Source organism: Protomyctophum parallelum (assembly GCF_964188405.1).
Source record: "Protomyctophum parallelum genome assembly, chromosome: 6".
Lineage (NCBI taxonomy): Eukaryota > Metazoa > Chordata > Actinopteri > Myctophiformes > Myctophidae > Protomyctophum > Protomyctophum parallelum.
The window spans coordinates 40,252,891-40,272,221 of NC_139701.1; the positions used below are offsets into that span (position 1 = coordinate 40,252,891).

At 42.9% G+C, this 19,331-nt stretch overlaps 1 protein-coding gene and 1 pseudogene across 2 annotated transcripts; one reads left to right on the forward strand and one right to left on the reverse strand.

The window, feature by feature from the left end:
• Positions 1 to 981: 981 nt before the first annotated feature.
• ddx49 (DEAD (Asp-Glu-Ala-Asp) box polypeptide 49) lies at positions 982 to 14,901 on the reverse strand. The gene is made up of 13 exons (XM_083766372.1): positions 14,656 to 14,901; positions 13,610 to 13,733; positions 13,035 to 13,120; positions 11,620 to 11,741; positions 10,414 to 10,601; positions 7,288 to 7,428; positions 6,992 to 7,067; positions 6,128 to 6,204; positions 5,303 to 5,400; positions 3,883 to 3,957; positions 2,750 to 2,838; positions 2,347 to 2,418; positions 982 to 1,507 (listed from the first exon to the last, which is right to left on the reverse strand). Exons 1-13 carry the CDS (start codon positions 14,768 to 14,770, stop codon positions 1,241 to 1,243), a joined length of 1,530 nt encoding a protein of 509 aa, XP_083622498.1. The 5' UTR covers positions 14,771 to 14,901; the 3' UTR covers positions 982 to 1,240.
• A 933-nt stretch (positions 14,902 to 15,834) lies between these two features.
• On the forward strand, positions 15,835 to 19,285 carry LOC310860538 (forkhead box protein K2-like; annotated as a pseudogene). The gene has a single exon. The product of its transcript is annotated as a forkhead box protein K2-like (transcript).
• The last annotated feature ends 46 nt before the right edge of the window (positions 19,286 to 19,331 follow it).

A 19,331-nucleotide genomic window follows, 5' to 3' on the forward strand; every position in this document is an offset into this window, starting at 1 on the left:
ATACGACGTTGATACGCCGACAGTTGAAAGTGAAAATGATGAAAAACGAGGATTTGAAAAAAAGTCGAAAATCACTTATGGGCTATAATCCATGGTATCGGAGTGATTTTCGTCTTTTTTTCAAATCCTCAACAATGATGAAAAACGGCGTGCTATAGTATGCCGTCCGATATGTGCTATAGCCCAAATAAATAAAAAAGAAATAATTATTATTATTGTGACAAAGGGCACTTTCTGCAAAAGGGCAGGTGCTCAAGAACCAGATGAAGGTAGGATATGCACATCAGCTGGACCCAACGATAATCAAGTGAAGAAAAAAAAGCCAGCACAAACGGCTTAAAGAAATAGCAGATGTACAAGCTCACATCTTGTACATCTATATTTGAAAAGTGTGAGAACTGATTTAGAAGGCATTTGTAGATAGAATCAGCATCAGGTCTGAATGGGTTAAAAATAAAAAGACAGGAGAGCAGTGTATCGTGTGACGAGTCTGACGACATTCATTTTAGAAGCAGAAAGGGGAGTCATGTTGGAAGTATACGTTCAGAGTTTGTTTAACCTCCCGAGCAGCACCGAGGCAGTAGATCAGGGGTTGCGTGGCCTGTAGATTGGACGGATGGGAACCGTAAGGTTCCCAGTTCGATTTCGAGTCCATCCCCCAAAGTTGGTGTCCTTGAGCAAAGTGCTGAACCTTTAATTGCTCCCGATGTGCAGGTTGGTGACTTGCATGTGTTCCTCCACTATCGGTGTGTGAATGGGTGAATAATGCACAATCTATGTAAAGCACTTTGGATAATAGAGGCTACATAAATTTACCATTTACCACTGAGATCAGGACCCAAAATAGGTTCTGAGAACCATATTTTCTGAAACCCAACTGTAGCATAATGGAAACGAACCTGTGAAATATCGATGTTGGGAAGAAACCTTATGTCCGTTTGTCTCCACCAGGCCGAAAGCATGGGGAGAGTGTTTTTCTAACTTTGTGAGTTTAAATTTTTTTTTATAAATAAATGCCCTGCCTACTTGATCATACTACAGTGTCACACAAAAGCATAAAAAGTAGCAGATCCAAAAGGTCGAAACGCAGTGTGAAGCAATGCATTTTGAACTTGTGTATCTTCTACTTTTAGAGTTTTAATCCTGAAAAGTAACAGTGTTGGAAATCATGAGGTTTCCACCGACGGACAATGTTACACAGCACGGCTTGCAAAGTTCCTGTATTAGAAAAGGATTTATTTTAGATTGTTTCTGCAGAGGTTTCTGGTTGCTTTCGTCTGGCTGTTTCTGCCGATGTTGTTGGTTCTACTTGTTTCTTGGGTGCAGTTCTCTTCTTGTTGGATTCGTCATGTTTTGTGTTCCCGTCTGTCTTGTCAGGGTGTTTCCCACCGTGCTGTTCCTGCTCCTGCTGCCTCTTCATGTCCTCCCGGATCTTGTTCTTGAACCGTTTCTTGTGTCTCCTGATCTTGTCCATCTCTGCTTTCCTCTTTGCCTCCAGGTCAGGATCCTGGAAAGAGAGCAGACCAGACCAACCCACCATCACTGCCCCTGCACTGTATACGTAGCAGAACAAAGATCAATCACTTAAAGAAGCACTATGAAACTTTTAACTATATAGTAGTGCTGCACAAAGAATCGAAAAAAGATCAAGATCTAGATTCAGACACCTATGCAATCTCATTTTGTGACGAATCGTGCAGCACTTTCGTGCAGCAGTTGGCCGTCCAATTCATTTTAGTTTGGTTTTTTTTTAATAAATATTTTCATGGAAAAAATGAGAATCAGGATCTCAATTCTTGTGGAGGAAAATCGAGATACACATTTGAGCAAGAATCTTAAACCCCTTTTTTTCTCAGAATTGAGTAAAAAAAAGGGTTTTAAGAACGTCGATGTTAGGGCCGATTCATACTCCTATTTTAGAGCCGAATAAAAGTCGGTTCGGTGCTGTAGAGCCTACAATGTGACGTCATTTTAGGGTACCGTAATAAAGTCGGCTCTTCGGTGCTACTGAAAATTTCTGACGAGCCGAAATCATTTCGGCACTACAGCGCCGAAACAGCGGTAAAAGTGTATGAATCGGCCCTTAGTGGCTCATTACTAAATCGTTGCTACGTCGCGGTTAAAATATTAACGCTTCTGATGACTTATAAAAAGACGGTAGCCACATTAGCTTTAGGCGATTTTTTATTTTATATAAAATATATAAAATAAAATCTGGAGGCAGTTAGTGACATACAGATTGATTGAATCACTTTTTACATTTACTCAGGCTTTTGTGTGCAGGCCCGGTTTCTTGATTCGATATTTAATTATTTGATATTCATTGCAATACATAATTAGTTTTACCTTGCCCTCCATGATCATCTGTTTCCTCTTGTTAGTCTCCTTCTTCTCGTCAAAGTCTGTCGACTCCAGTTTCTGTCAAACGGTTCACACAGTGGAACATAGAAAAGCATTACGATACGATCATGAATGAACATCTAACTATCGGTACCTACTAGGAAATGGAATACAGACTATTTGTGTTGTGCGATGCGATGCAGGGCAGATTTAAGATGTTACAGTCAAACCCACACAAGGCCTTTTAGATGAAGAACAGCAGCATATAGGTTTAGGATGATAACACCTAAACAACATTACATTTTCAGTCATAAGATTTTATTTGAGCTTTATTCCATGTAAACTTTAAAGGTGTGTGTGTGTGTGTGTGTACAGAACGTATGAACAGAAAGACAGAAGCTTTGCGTACAATCTCACAGCGTCTCCTGGTGATGTTGACCTGGGTCAGGATGCTGAGTACTTCCTTCTCCTCCATAGGGAACTCCTTCAGCTTGGTCTCTGCACAAAGCATGAGCAAATTGCTGTTGAAACTTTGTTTTACTTTTTTCATAAATCACTACTACTTGATCACGCGTCTCACACAAAAGCATCAAAAGTAGTGGATCCACAAGCTCAAAAAGGTGGCTCACATAGGTTGGTGGACCAATAGGACGCTAGTTTGAATCTCTATGGGTGTAAGCACACCTAGGATTCCATGCGCGGACAAAAGTCGCTCGTAGCCGACGTCTCTTCCAGGTTTTTAGACAGCTGGTGGGTGGAAATTGGAAACGGAGCTCCACCAACGCGGCAAAATGCTGCGTCGGTTAAATTCCCAGAAATGTTCGCCCCCTGCGGCATTCTGCCACGTGGGTGGAGCTTAATTTCCATCCACCAGCGGTCTAAAAACCAGGAAGAGACACCGGCCACGAGCGGCTTTTGGCCACGCATGGAAGCTCAGGTGTGCCTGTGCTGGCTGCCTTGAAAAGCTTGAGTACTGTCAGCCTAGGCCGGGACTAACAAAGTCCCAAGTCAGTCTGCATGTGCTCTGAGCCATTCCAATGAATGGTAAACAGCACCACCTTTTGGACAATTAATGCCATTTACCCTCAGCCATCAGCTTAAAACATACTCAAACAGTATGACCTAATTACACATCCCAGTAGCAGTTTACATTCTAAGCTATAAAGCAAATAATGGTACTAATGAGGACCACCTCATCTACTGAAATAGTAATTCCTATTGTACAGTAACATTGAAGACATCATCATACACTTAGTTAAAATACCAGCCACAATAAATAGGAAGAGCGTTTGGAAATTTAATTACTTTTGCAATATCAGTCTTTGTAACATAACAATCCTTACAATATTGAGAAGACCATCTGTCTCTGCTCTACGTGTTGTGAGATATTTTTGGCAAGATTAGGTGCACTGTAGATCGAAAAATAACGCAACGTACAGTGCAACCCCGGTGCATTTTACGAAGTATGACGAGATATTGATCAATTCCAAAGATCATATCCCCCATATTCCCCCACTTTGACAAACCCTGGTTTGGACTTACGGGTCTGCTCCTCAATGGACTGGACCAGGTGGATGTCATACTGAGTCACCAAGGTGATGGACACTCCATTCCTTCCTAGACAACAAGCACAGCACATGCTAAGACTTGTGATATATCCTTGCAGTCTTCACACCAGTGTTAACCCATTTTGACCTGAGATCAGATTCTAAAAATGTCTTCTACTGATTTTGCAAAAATAGCAGACCTACAAGCTATGAGCTTGTAGATCGGCTATTTTTCAATAGCTAAAGCATAACATAATGCCAACACCAAAAGGGGTTCCCGAACAAAATGGGTTTTAAAGTGCATCATACGTCTTCATTCCATCTTCCACCAAATCTCATGACCAGCAATTGTTTTTGTTAGACAATCTGTGATTTGTGAAACTGAGTGTTTCCAAAAACAACATGTAGAATTATGATGTTTTGTTCAGATTTTTCGGAACCTAAATGATGTTCTTCATTCCCAGTTGAAGAAATCGCAGATCGAGGCTTTAACCTTTGATTTGATTAAATATCCGAAGAGGCTTCTGATCATTCTATAGCCATGTTGACCAATTCAAACACTCTTAAATTGAATCTATTGCTCGTTTGAACACTTCGATAACTCTTTAAAAAATAGCCTATTGTGAGCTTGGGGTGACTTGAATGGAAGACTTCTGTAATATATAATAACTGAAATTATTTGTGGTGACTGAGAACATTAATTCATGTAATGGGGTCTTGCAGGGATCGAACAAAGGACACTGTGGGTGGTGTGGTGTGGTGTGTGTGGTGTGGTGTGGTGTGGTGTGGTGTGGTGTGGTGTGTGTGGTGTGTGTGGTGTGGTGTGGTGTGGTGTGGTGTGGGGTGTGTGTGGTGTGGTGTGGTGTGGTGTGTGTGGTGTGGTGTGTGGTGTGGTGTGGTGTGTGTGGTGTGTGTGGTGTGGTGTGTGTGGTGTGGTGTGTGTGGTGTGGTGTGTGTGGTGTGGTGTGGTGTGTGTGGTGTGTGGTGTGGTGTGGTGTGGTGTGGTGTGGTGTGTGGTGTGTGTGGTGTGGTGTGTGTGGTGTGTGTGGTGTGTGTGGTGTGGTGTGGTGTGGTGTGGTGTGGTGTGGTGTGGTGTGGTGTGGTGTGTGGTGTGTGTGGTGTGGTGTGTGGTGTGTGTGGTGTGGTGTGTGTGGTGTGGTGTGGTGTGTGTGGTGTGTGTGGTGTGGTGTGGGGTGTGTGTGGTGTGGTGTGGTGTGTGTGGTGTGGTGTGGTGTGGTGTGGTGTGGTGTGGGGTGTGGTGTGGTGTGGTGTGGTGTGGTGTGGTGTGGTGTGGTGTGGTGTGGTGTGGTGTGGTGTGGTGTGGTGTGGTGTGGTGTGGTGTGGTGTGTGTGGTGTGGTGTGGTGTGGTGTGGTGTGGTGTGGTGTGGTGTGGTGTGGTGTGGAGCTGATGTTACCAGCTCTGGCCGTTCGCCCCACTCTGTGGATGTAGTTCTTGGGCAGTCCCGGGGTGTTGTGGTTGATGACCACCTGGACAGTAGGGATGTCCAGACCCCTGGGGATGTGAACACACAACAACCAGTCAGAGAACACCTTTAACCCATTTAGGCTTGACCTCGAAATTAAAAAAAAAAATATTTTCAGGATTTTTCAAAAATAGCAGACCTACAAGCTCGTAGCGCGCGCGCTATGAGCTTGTAGATCTGCTATTTTCCAATAGCTAAATTATAACATAATGTTTAAAACACCAAAAGGGGTTCCCGCCCCCTTAAAAGGGCGTCATGAAACCCTGAGCAGGATTTGTACTTTGTTTTCATGTTTGGGTGCGATACATTTCTTTTATCGCTACTAGTATAGATCAGTGGTTCCCAAACTTTTCCATGTCAAGGACCCCCCACATTGACACTCCTTATCCCACGGAAAGTAGAAAATAAAATGCCAAGGATCTTTACGGCTCCGGCAGTGATTTTGACAGATTTTCATTTCAAGGACCCCCAGGTTGGACCTGAATTAGTCTACGGATCTCTGGGACCCCAATGTATATTCAATCAAAGTTAATTTAACTCCGAGTGTAGATATTATTGTATGTCTTTATGAATTGTATACACAGGCCCACAATGGAAGCAACGCCTCATGGATTTCTGTGTTATCCTTTATTTAAGCACCATTTGTATAATTGTACCACTGTGTCTCTTTGCAAACTGTTAAAAGTATTCAATCAATCAATTCATCTCATTTCTGTATCATACGAAGTGCAGCTCGCAGACGAGGAACACGGTTACCTCGCCGCCACGTCCGTGGCAACCAGGATCTTGTAGACGCTGGACTTGAACATGGAGAGGTTGGCGAAGCGTTGTTTCTGTGAAGAAAAGGCGACGAATGAGGCAAGCTGTGATTTACTGTGCAGAGTAGACCCTATCATCACCTGACTTAACCCTCTTTAGTGCAGATGATTGGGGGGATGATTGTTTTGTGCCGCCGCACAAATTTAAATCACACTCTTTTCAGAAAGCAAATGGGATTTCTCTCTCTCAAGAGAGTTGTTATCGGCTCAGAGGGTTTTTATATTTCCATTATTCTTATCCTGCTCCATTCATAAGATTGAGTAATCCTGGTCTCTAAACTGCCTCCCTGATGGAGGGGAAAGGAACTGGTTGGAATAACGCGTTCCTTCCACGCGCTACGTCCAACCAGGAAAACTCCCCCCTGTCAGGTGTAAAGGAGCAACTTGGACACTCAGGCATGAAGGAAGCATGAGTTCAAGTCCGTTGCTCTCCCCATGTCCCCCCATATATGGGGACTAGGTTGGTGGAGGGTGTGTAGAGCCCAGGATCAGATAATTAAATAGATAAATAATAAATTAGATAATTGACACAGGGGTGAAAAATGGGTTACAAAATCGTGGGATAAAAATTCATATACGGTAGATAAGATTGAGTGGAGCAAGATCAGGGTTCAGTGCGTTGCTGAAGTACACAGGGACCTTTCATGACATTTCAGTTAAGAATGTCTATAAACGAAGCACAGCTTGATTGTTACTCTCATTTTTGGGGCTGCCACTATCAATTTTTGCCGATTATTCTATCGATGGCAGACCGTTTCAAATGGGTCAGTTTGATGAAGTGTTTGAGTCCCACATCAATCACCTGTTTCATCATGGAGTGTAAGGAGATGGTAGGGAAGTTGAATTCGCGCAGCATCATGGTGAGGATCTGGCAATTTCTGGAAGAAGAAGTGAGGGGCACCTGGTTATGTTTGTTTAAAGTGCTCTAAACAAACATTTAAAAAGTCCATAGACTTTGGCTGCCACATGACACAATTCCAAAAGACAGATGTTGAGAGCGGCTAGCCCCCCTCAAAAAAGCGTATTATTATTATTTAAAGCCAACAAACACGCATAAGAATCACAGAAAACAGAAGTGCTGTGCGACTGTTGTCTTACTTGCAGGTGTTGGTGAAGATGAGGATGGACCAGTCGTAGTGCTGGTCAGTGAAGTTCTGGACGAGGTGGACCAGGTAGGCGTCCTTCACCCTCTCCGGGGTCAGCATGTAGCGCTGGTCCAGTTCCTCCACCGTACGGGTCCTGACGTCGCAACAGAAAATATGTTTATTCCGAGTCGTGGTGGCACGTGACGAATCATTGGCTACGTTTACATGGGCAGTTAAATCCCCTTTTCATTCCGAATAGAAGTTCAATCCTATTACACTTGTCATGTAAACACCTACTGTACAAAAACTTAAATCCGAATGAAAATGCTCGATGCGATCTAAAAACCATTCCGATGTCACTGGCCGGATTATTCCAATGTTCAATGCGATTGAAAGAAAATTGGACTCATGTATACACACTGCTTCGGATGTAAGTTCATTCTGGTCTTTCTGAGCATGCTCCAAGGCGCTCATATCCAAGGCGCGCCGAGGAGTTTGCACATAGAGCGCGTTATTTCGTGCATTTTGCAGATCCGAAATCCACAAAAAACGTGGAGCAGCAGCAGATGATGATACCCCTGATCTGTGTGTGTGTGTGTGTGTCAGTGTGTGTGTGTGTTCAACGGTCTCTCTCTCTCTCTCTCAAAAATAACGAGCGACCCAATAATAATCAGTGTGTTGTGTGCCCTGGCCGTGCTGTAGATAATAAAGTACAAATAAAAACGAGATGATCACCTTCCCAGCGAAGAAGGGGAGCCGCAGCGGGTGGGGATAAAAAGACAGTAAACATATACAGTGCCTTCGGAAAGTATTCACACCCCTTCACATTTACCACATTTTGTTTTGTTACAGCCTCATTTCAAAATGGATTAAATTCGTTTTTTTCCTCATCAATCTACACAGTGAAAAGTGAAAAAAGTTTTCTCAAATATTTTGTTAATTTATTAAAAATAAGAAGCTGGAAAAACACATGTACATAAGTATTCACACTCTTGACTTAGTACTAAGTTGAGGCACCTTTGGAAGCAATTACAGCCTTAAGACCTTTTGGGAATGATGCTACAAGCTTGGCACACTTGAATTTGACCTAAAACCAATCCTTCGTTATCTTAGCTGTGTGCTTGGGGTCGTTGTCCTGTTGGAAGGTGAATCGTTGACCAAGTCGGAGGTCCTGAGCGCTCTGGAGCAGGTTTTAATCCAGGATGTCTCTGTACACTGCTCCATTCATCTTTCCCTCTATCCTGACAAGTCTCCCAGTTCCTGGGAGACTTGTTCTCCCCACAGCATGATGCTGCCACCACCATGCTTCACCGTAAGGATGTTATTTGCCAGGTGATGAGCTGTGCCTGGTTTCCTCCAGACGTAACGCTTTGGCATTCAGGCCGAAAAGCTCTATTTTGGTTTCATCAGACAAGAGAATCTTGTTAATAATGGTCTGAGAGTCATTTAGGTGCCTTTTGGCAAACTCCAAGTGCGCTGTGACGCCCGGCTGTCATGTGCCTTTTATTGAGGAGAGGCTTCGGTCTGGAGGAAACCAGGCACCGCTCATCACCTGGCAAATACCATCCCTACGGTGAAGCATGGTGGTGGCAGCATCATGCTGTGGGGATGTTTTTCAACGGCAGGAACTGGGAGACTTGTCAGGATAAAGGGAAAGATAAATGGAGCAGTGTACAGACATTCTGGATGAAAACCTGCTCCAGAGCGCTCAGGACCTCCGACTTGGTCAACGATTCACCTTCCAACAGGACAACGACCCCAAGCACACAGCTAAGATAACGAAGGATTGGTTAGGACAACTCGGTGAAAGTCCTTGAGTGGCCCAGCCAGAGCCCAGACTTGAACCCCATTGAGCATCTCTGGAAGGACCTGAAAATAGCTGTTCAGCGACGCTCCCCGTCTAACCTGACAGAGCTTGAGAGGATCTGCAGAGAAAAAGTGGGAGAATACCCCAAATTCAAGTGTGCCAAGCTTGTAGGATCATTCCCAAAAAGTCCCCAAAGGTGCCTCAACTTGGTACTAAGTCAAGAGTGTGAATGCTTATGTACATGTGTTTTTCCAGTTTCTTATTTTTTATAAATTAACTAAATATTTGAGAAAACATTTTTCACTTCATCATTATGGGGTATTGTGTGTAGATTGATGAGGAAAAAAACAAATTTAATCCATTTTGAAATGAGGCTGTAACAAAACAAAATGTGGTAAAAGTGAAGGGGTGTGAATACTTTCCGAAGGCACTGTATGCCCGCCCCTATCCAACCAGCAGCCTCAAAGCTACTGTGGAATGAAATGATGGGATTTCAAAGTATCGTCTTTCGTCTGTAATGTTTGTATTGTTGAGACAGTCACAATGAATGAACTGCCTATATTTTATGTGTCCAACAGATGGCGTAGTTTCACGTGAATTAACATGTATCATGTCTTATATCACTTCTCCATATAAACACTCATTCGGAATGACCATTTCCCATGGAAACTCGCAGCAAAAAACATTACTTCCGAAGTATTTTATTCTGAAGCATTTATTCGGAATGATCACCCTTCATATAAACGCGGCCATTCATAGATGTTCAGTTCAGACCATTGGTTCTCAAAGTGGGGTCCTAAGACCCGTGGAGGTCTTAGGGCCGTTTCATACTCCTATTTTAGAGGCTCTGTAGAGCCTACAATGTGACGTCATTTGAGGTTCGGGGGGGCGGGTACTAGGGCATTAAGCAACTAGTCGACTAATTTACTAGTTGACTAGTAAATCCACTAGTCAACCTTGTTGGTACTAGTTGACTAGTTGATAAGAAAAAAAAGAAGTACATTTTCTTCCCGATTTTGTAGGCCACACGATCAGGTAGATTATAGTTATAGTCACCAATGTACACATATTTATTTCCTATTTTTTACATAATAGGTAGTTAAACAACTAGTCGACTAGTAAACTAGGCAACTAGTCAACTAGTAAAAATGACTAGAAGTGAATGCCCTAGCGGGTACCGACCTAAAGTCGGCTCTTCGGTGCTACTGAAAATTTCTGACGAGCCGAAATCATTTCGGCACTACAGCGCCGAAACAGCGGTAAAATAGGAGTATGAATGGGCCCTTAGGGGGGAGCCTCACTTTGAGAGGGGGGTCTCAGACTCAGACTCACTCAGACTGGGCCTCATAGAAGAAGGGCTGGTTGAGGGCGACGCTCTGCAGCTGCTGCAGCGTGTCGTTGAGCGTGGCGCTGAACAGCAGCGTCTGGCGCTTCTTGGGCACGAAGCTGATGATGGTCTCCAGGTCTTTAGTGAAGTCCTCACAGCCCTGCTCTAACAGCCGGTCAGCCTCGTCCAGGATCTGACACACACACACACACACACACACACACACACACACACACACACACACACACACACACACACACACACACACACACACACACACACACACACACACACACACACACACACACACACACACACACACGTATAACTAATATACTTATAATGAAATATTTTATCATTTTTACCATTTAGGCCCGACCTCAAAATTAAAAAATAAATATTCAAAATCCATTTTTCTGAAATAAATATTTTCACGATTTTTCAAAAATAGCAGACCTACAAGCTCGTATGAATGGGTTAACACTAACCCTAAAGCCTGAGTTATACGTTGGGTGCCAGTAGTAACGCACACCAAAAATCAAGCTTGCATGATGTCACCATCACCAAGTTTAAATCAGGCCTAACTCTAATTCCAACCCCTAAATAAGTAAATATTTGGTCTCCTTGAGCCAGGTAACCCGTTGATGCCTGAGGCAGAATCTGGGAAGGCCTTCTAGGGCCTGACCTAAGGTTTCTGAAAACCTTCAAATTCATTTTTTTAATAGTTATGTTGCTACTGTACATATATAGCATGTATAGCATGTATACATGCAGAGATTAAAATAGGCTGCATTTTGCATCCCAAAACGCAGTTTATAGTTAAGGGACGCAATAAAACAACGACCTCTGCACTACTGTACTGTTTTTTTATTCTAGTTTATTTTGCTAGCTTTAGTTATAATAATAATTTTTTCTTCTGTTTTCTACATGCATATAACCACATTATAACCAAAATGAAATGGGAGTTAAATGCTGCAATTTGTAAAAATGGCAAAATATGACTCCTAACGTCGTTGAAGTGGGACTCATAAAATGTCCCTGGGACTCATTTAAAAGACCTTCCCTGCATCCCGGGACTCATTACATTGATTTACATCACTGTACATGTATAGCATGTATACATGTATAGCCCCGAAACAGGGACAGCAGGTTGAAACGAAGTGGTTGATGAATAAACCAAGTTGTAGATTAAGAAGGAGAAGAAGACAGACCAGGAACTGCAGTCTGCTCATGCTGAAGGTGTTGGAGCTGCGGATGTGATCGGCCAGTCTTCCTGGAGTCGCCACCACCACATGAGGCTTCTTTGACAGCTCCAAGGCCTGCGTGATGATGTCTGTTTGGAGACACAGCGGACTTAAGAGCATAGAATGGAATACAAACATTTGTCATACATAAAAATACAGTACTCACACAAAGCCCAGCGCAAAACCCCAACGTGAGAGCAGAGCAGAGGATGAGGTGAGATAAGACAACTGCTATATCGTTGCTGTCGGGCAGAAACCTCTTATCTCCAAATTCTAACTTTGTGTGTGTGTGTGTGTGTGTGTGACTGTGTGTGTGTGTGTGTGTGTGTGTGTGTGTGTGTGTGTGTGTGTGTGTGTGTGTGTGTTAGAGCCCTGCAAGCCCGTCGGGTACCGACGGGGCCCGGCCAGGCCCACCAAAACGGGCCGGGCCCGGGCCGACTTTGTCACTGCCCAACGGGCCGTGGGCCAGACAGGCTCACGCGCCGTTATATTCATTTTCCGATTAATCTCCCAGACTGCATGGACTTGCTTCCGCAGCGCGGCAGCATGCTGCTGTCTGCTCCATAGTGACGACGTGACAATAACCCCTCCACACACACGCACACACACAAGCACACTAAAATCTGGTCAAAACTATAAAGACTTTGAAACAACGTGTTTTACATTCCATCTCTCTTGCTCCTAAACTCTCGTCCTCTCTCTCTCCTAATTATTATGCAGCGCAGCTGTACACACACACACACACACACACACACACACACACACACACACACACACACACAGTCACACACCGAGTACTAAGTAAGTAGGCTACGGCTCTCCTCTGACAGAATTCATTTCAGGAGATCTGCAGTCCGCAATAAAAACAAATTAAATACTGCGGGAGCATTATTACCACACTAAACAAAGTTGAATTTGTACATTGCAGAAACTGCAGATACATAACGTAAGTGTTCTTATTATTGTCCGTCTACTCTGGGTTTTATAATGCAGCGTGAGTCCGCGATAGCCGTTATTGACTTCTTGTTCCTTAATGTGGGTTTATCAGAGCGATATAGTGCAGCTGTGAGTAGCTGCTGTGTGTGTGTGTGTGTGTGTGTGTGTGTGTGTGTGCGTGTGTGTGTGTGTGTGTGTATGTGCATCATCTTCCTTGATCAGCGTCACACAAAAACACGTTTTGAGCTTGTACTGTAGATCTGCTACTTTTGAATTTTAATAGTGAAGAATTTTGGACAGAATATTATGAGGTTTCCAGTTTCCACCGACAGAGACGATAGGAATCGACAGGAAAATTCAATGTATTTGAATTACCCATTTTGCCTGCTCCCAGTGGCAGACTACAAACAGAATGTGCATACAGTATGATATGATTGAAACGTTACCCATTCCACCGACCACGATGCAGTCTCGCAGACCCAGAGGTTTCCCCAGGACTCGGAACTGTTCAGCGATCTGGTACGCCAGTTCCCTGTCAAACAAACGCCATGTTTACAAGCGTCGACAATGTGTAAGATTAATACATGTAAACGTCTCATCGTTATAACACAGCCATGTTGCCTACATAGGCTTTACATTTCAGAAAGATGTTTTTTGTACCACTACATACTACAGTGGTGTAATTTATGTATACATTCTATTGAATACAGATCAGCATACTGTATGTCAGACATAGGACTTAATATCTTCATTATCAGTAACAAGACATTGAGCACTATTCTGTCTCATTATACCCAATTCTCATAATAAAAATAAGACAAAATAGCAGATATACAAGCTCATAGTGCGGCACAAAGTGACACGCTGTGAGCTTGTAGATGTGCTCTTTTTGTTTTAATCGTGAGCCTATCATAATCTACAAGCTTATATTGTGGCCCCAAAGTGACGCGCTGTGAGCTTGTAGATCTGCTACTCCCCACATTGAGATCCAATGCTGTAGAAATGAACAGACACCACCAACCTGGTAGGCGTCAGCACCAGACAGTAGATACCGTACGGGTCTTCAGACAGTTTCTGTAGAACCGGCAGGACAAAAGCTGCCGTCTTTCCACTGCCTGTCTTAGCACAGCCCAGACAGTCCCGACCTGCACAACACAAACACAACACAACTGTGATGAACTATACTGTCACTAGCAGAACTATGTTATTAAATGGAACAATATCAATCAACTTCATTTGTCTAGACTCAGGGTCCATTAAAACAAACAATATAGAACACTATACATAGTACAAAAAGCAAAGATCGGAACAAGCGGGTAAACTAAGCGCAGCATCAACTCTAGTCTAACAAATAATAACAATGCCGTCGCAGTGCCTCAAAGAAACTAGCATCTGTCAAAGTACAGCATCTTGCAATGGGTCTGGTCCACAGGTTTTGATACACCAGGCACCTGACGAAGATACCCATGTACCTAAATACTTCCTTATCCTTAATGTCAATGAAATCCACACCACCAGCGGGAGTTCAACAAACCATGTGCAACACAGATTCGGCACAAACAAGGGACTAAATTAATTTCGCTCCTATGCCACAAAAATGTGGAACGCCCTACCAACTGTCATTAAGACACGTGAATCCCTTTGACTCCTTGTTTTTCCCCTCACTGTATGTTGTTTCCCCTTTTATGGTGATTTCCTGTTTTTGGCTATATGTATATTGTACGTGTATAATATTGTACGTCTCTAAATGGTGTCCACTCACAGTTAACAGTTTTTGTATTTGAGTTGTGCTTGAAATGTAGGCCCTACTGTAATTCTGCAAACTGTTAATAAATACTTCAATCAATGTCTAAACTGTAAACAACATCTAAAATGTGCTGTAGCCCTGAAACATGACTGTCACGATCGTACGAGCGTCATGCGAACCAAGAACCATGGAATTGTATATACATAAATATCAATGTCATTTTAACACTTACATAATGTAAGTGTCATAACGTTTAAAGAAAATTACATTAGGCAGTCAGTCAGTCATTCAGTAAGTTAGTATATTTAAATGTGCTTTACCTTGGAGGATGGGAGGCAGACAGTTCTCCTGCACAGGAGAGGGCTTAGAGATCCCCAGTTGTTTACATTGTTGGATGAGCCAATCGGAGAGGCCCAGGGACTTGAAATCGCCCATTCTGTTATCTTCTGGATCCGCTCGTTATTAAATAACCTTATTATGTTTGTTTCATATGCAAGAGAAAACTAATAAACATAGAAATGCGCTGCTATCTGAAGGTGTAAGAACTACACATCCTTCCTCGTGTCGAATGCTTCGTCGCTGAGTTATGACGTCAGGGTGGGGGGGGGGGGGTATCCGAGGTTGAGCCGTCTGTGATTGGTCCATTTTCCAGACCGGGGGCAGTCGTCCTTAAAGGCCTAAAATAGGCTACAATAGTAAAATAAAGTAAACTTTAGTTAATAAAGTTTAGTTAATAAAGTTTACTAACATTATAGCCTACTTCCGGTGGGCGTACTAAAATCGTTTTATTTTATTTTTATTTCGAAACTGATGTTTCTCACTTACTGGTAATTCTAAGTCAAAAGAGGATTTTGATGAGAGCATCAGAGATGTGATCATGCCTTTGGTGCCTTTTAATTTCTCATAATTTATGGAAAATGTATATTGGGAATATTACGTCCTGTTTAGCCCTTGCCCAATCCTAGGGTATGGTTGCCAAAAACTACACTAGTTATATTGTATTAAAGTTAAAGGACGACTTCCACCATCTTCATATACTTGGTCCTCACTGATGCTCATAACATGGTACCATTTTTGTCTACTCAGTTCGTCTCTCAGAGGGCTGTGGACATGTTCAGAAAACTGCCTACCAGGGACACAATGCTAATAGAAACAGGTTTTCTATTCCTGAAAGTTGTCATGCTATAATGGAAGCCATTGTTCTTAATACAAAAAATAACTCTTGTAAAATAAAGAAATCTGTCTAACGATGATGAAAATAGTACCATTATATTAGTGAGGACCAATTATATGACGATAGGTTGAAAATGGGTGAAATCGAACTACTCTACAGTCTACCATACAGATGTACTACTTCCATTTATATTAACATACTCTACCATTACCTTACAGATAGTTCAATTTTAACATACTCTTCCATACAGATGTAATAGTTATTGTATTAACATACTCTACCATGCAGATTGGTTAAAACATCATTTTATTCATTAAAATAAGTCAGCTTAAGTGCAGCAAAGTACAGTCAATTTGGAGACTTCAAATTAAAATGAATTGAGATACATTCCTTATCCTTTGTCTCCTCCAAGTGGACATTTATAGCAAGTGGCAGCACGGTTCCTCAAAATTATGAAGACCTTCAAAAGGTGTGAAGAGGTAGCCACAGTTTCACGTTGTGGGCATATACAGCAGCTCAACAAGGGAAGAGTTTTTTTTTCCAGGAACTATAACTTTATTACGATTTTTTCTCTCAAAGTTTGGTCATGATACATCTCTCGGGATAAAGAATGTTAGCGTTTCTGGACATAATATAGTAAAATAAATATTGCTTAACTCCGGGTTTTTTTGTGGAGCCGTTCAGATGTTGTCTAATGAGTGGTGGAACTGGTTTAGATTCACAGAGTCAGCTGGAAAACTGCCAGGGCCGATGACTGAAGCATTTACAAAAACAACTGATCTACAAGCCACGGGTTAGCTTGCAGGTCGTTTTTTTGCAAGTGGATGAAGCATGCATTCCAGTTGCACCCAATTTCTTAAGACTCATTCTTAGACAAAAATGGCATGGGAATCTTAACTTAAGGAATTTTATATCAATTACACACCCTATGAAGCCTTGAATTCACGGAGATCTTTTAGTTTTTGTCGCATTCCTCAGCCAATAATCTGATGACCGGCTTTCATGTCCATCTTTTTAGAATTTAGATGGTCAACTTCTTGAGATGACAGACCTGAAATTGTTATAGACGACCGACCCCTGGTCATACTCGTATGCTAGGTCAGGCAGCTCTGTGGCATCAGCTTGTTCCATGAGTGTTGTTCCATGCATAAACATTGCGTTTTCTTTCCACAAAACACAGCTATACTGAAAATGCCAATCTGAGAAGAAAAGACTAAAAGTCCCTCCATGACAATAATGGTCACAATGTATTTTTCATTCACCGTGGTGGGTGGGGTTCAATAAGGTTAGAGAAAGACAAAGCCAAGAGAAAGACTCATACGTGATAACGTGCATTATAATAAAAATACAAAAGAAAAACAACCGATTATTGACTTAGAAACACAACAAAAATTAAATGAATTCAAGGCTTCGTGGTGTTTGTAATATTCCTTTAAGGATGGTGCCAAGTTACCAACAATAAGGCATTTGCTGCAAGAAAAAAATAAACCAAAAGGGTCCCAAAGGTTTGTATTTAACCAGCTTCCAGGACGACTACGTGTATAAAGAGATGCATCTGAACACTGTGTGAAACCAAAAAAAATATTAAAATAGAAAAACTATTTTCCTTGAATTGAGTGTGCTAGAAAATAAGTGCTAAATGACCAAACGTTGACACTAGAGGCAAGTGGATAATGGGAAAACCAACCAATCCAACTAAAAACACTGAAATGTGAAAAGTTATGTCAATTGTTTGTCATGGAAAAGTTTGCATTTATAGGTAGGGGGGGGGGGGGTTCTAATGTTCAGAATTTGACGTCGGTACAAGCATTGCATTACCATTATTAATTTAAAGAGAAATATCACATGCTGTACAGAATATATAAAAACAAAAAACAAACAGGCAATCCCCAAATAAAAAAGACAACACTTACAGAACCTTATCTCCGTGTACCCTTATCCCATCATCCCATGTGATCGATTCCAGCATTACACCAAACACTGACAATTATACACAATTTTAGATCATTTCAATCTTGCGATTTCCACCCTTGCAACCCCACATCACACGCCATTTCTACTTAGCTGCGCGCCAATGTCTTGTAAAGAAAGTAGCCGATCTACAAGCTTAAAGCTGCGTTTGAGTTTGCATTGGTCCATTTGTTTTTTACGCAACACCAGCACGCAACTACGTTTGAACAGGGGTGGGACAGTGGTTCTCAAAGTGGGGTCCAGGGACCCTCAGGGTTTCCCCAGGGGGTTCCAAATGGAACCCCTCATTTTGGATAAAAACACTCGAGTGTACGAGTGTACAAGTGGAACCAAATGGAGACCAAGTGAACGATCGAACGAAAGAAAGAGCCTGAGGAACAAGAACAAGCCACAATGTCATGCCAGCCAAAAAGGGGGAAAAACTCCCCATCCATATGTAACCAGGTAGACCTGTTACTTTCCCTCTAGAAAAAGGTGGCGTAGTTTAGTAGGCATTAAGTATATATTATTATTCATCCCTCAAAAGACCCCACTGCTCCGATGCCGGGGGTCAAACGGGGTGTTTGTAGACGGGGTGTTCCAGAGACGAGGGGCTCCACCTCTCCAGCTGCCACGGATGTGCTGTTTTCGGTTCTCTAGCACAAGTATAAAGATCACGTTCACAGCCCTGTCCACTGACAAGAAGGAACGAAGGAACGTGCCGGAGTCGCCGGTCAAGCCCGTCCAGCCACAGATTTCACCGCTAACCATCAACATTCCAGACAACATAGCCAACCTCATGAGCCCCTTGCCTTCACCAACCAGTAACCTTAGTGCGGCAAACTCTTGCCCCTCAAGTCCACGGGGGGCAGGACTGTCCAGCTACAGGATGGGCCGTGTCTTGACCTCTGACCTTATAGGGGACAACTCCCAATCAGAAAATGACAAAGAGGCCTCAGGTGGAGACAGCCCCAAGGATGACTCCAAACCTCCGTATTCATATGCACAGCTAATAGTTCAAGCCATCACCATGGCCCCAGACAAACAGCTGACACTGAATGGAATATACACTCACATCACCAAGAATTACCCCTACTACCGGACAGCAGACAAAGGCTGGCAGAACTCAATTCGTCAACAACCTGTCCTCGAACAGTTACTTCATCAAAGTAGCGCGGTCCCAGGAAGAGCCGGGTAAAGGCTCGTTCTGGAGGATTGACCCATCCTCCGAGAGCAAGTTGATAGAGCAGGCTTTCAGGAAGCGCAGGCCTAGGGGCGTACCCTGCTTCAGGACTCCGCTGGGACCTCTATCATCCAGTGCGGCAAACTCTTGCCCCTCAAGTCCACGGGGGGCAGGACTGTCCAGCTACAGTATGGGCTGCGTCTTGACCTCTGACCTTATAGGGGACAACTCCCAATCAGAAAATGACAAAGAGGCCTCAGGTGGAGACAGCCCCAAGGATGACTCCAAACCTCCATATTCATATGCACAGCTAATAGTTCAAGCTATCACCATGGCCCCAGACAAACTGCTGACAACTGTTTTGTACTTTGGCTATATCGGCTATATCGTGCGTTGAAGCAACACCACCATCGTTAAAAGATACACAGTGGGCCCTTTTCCGCCCGGGTTGAACTTGTTCAACCCGATGTTTTTGAAAAAGAAAAACACCCCAGGCGTTTTTCCCACCTACATTTTTATCCATTATGAATTGGTTCAGATCCCTAAAAGTTGGTTTGGAACTGGAACCAAAAATCAATACTACTTCTTGCCCTAAGTCGTCACTATTCAGGTTGGAAGATGCAGATGAGATATAAAAAAACCATCATAAACAAATAAAGAATGGAACCAGTTGTAGAACCAAAGTTCTT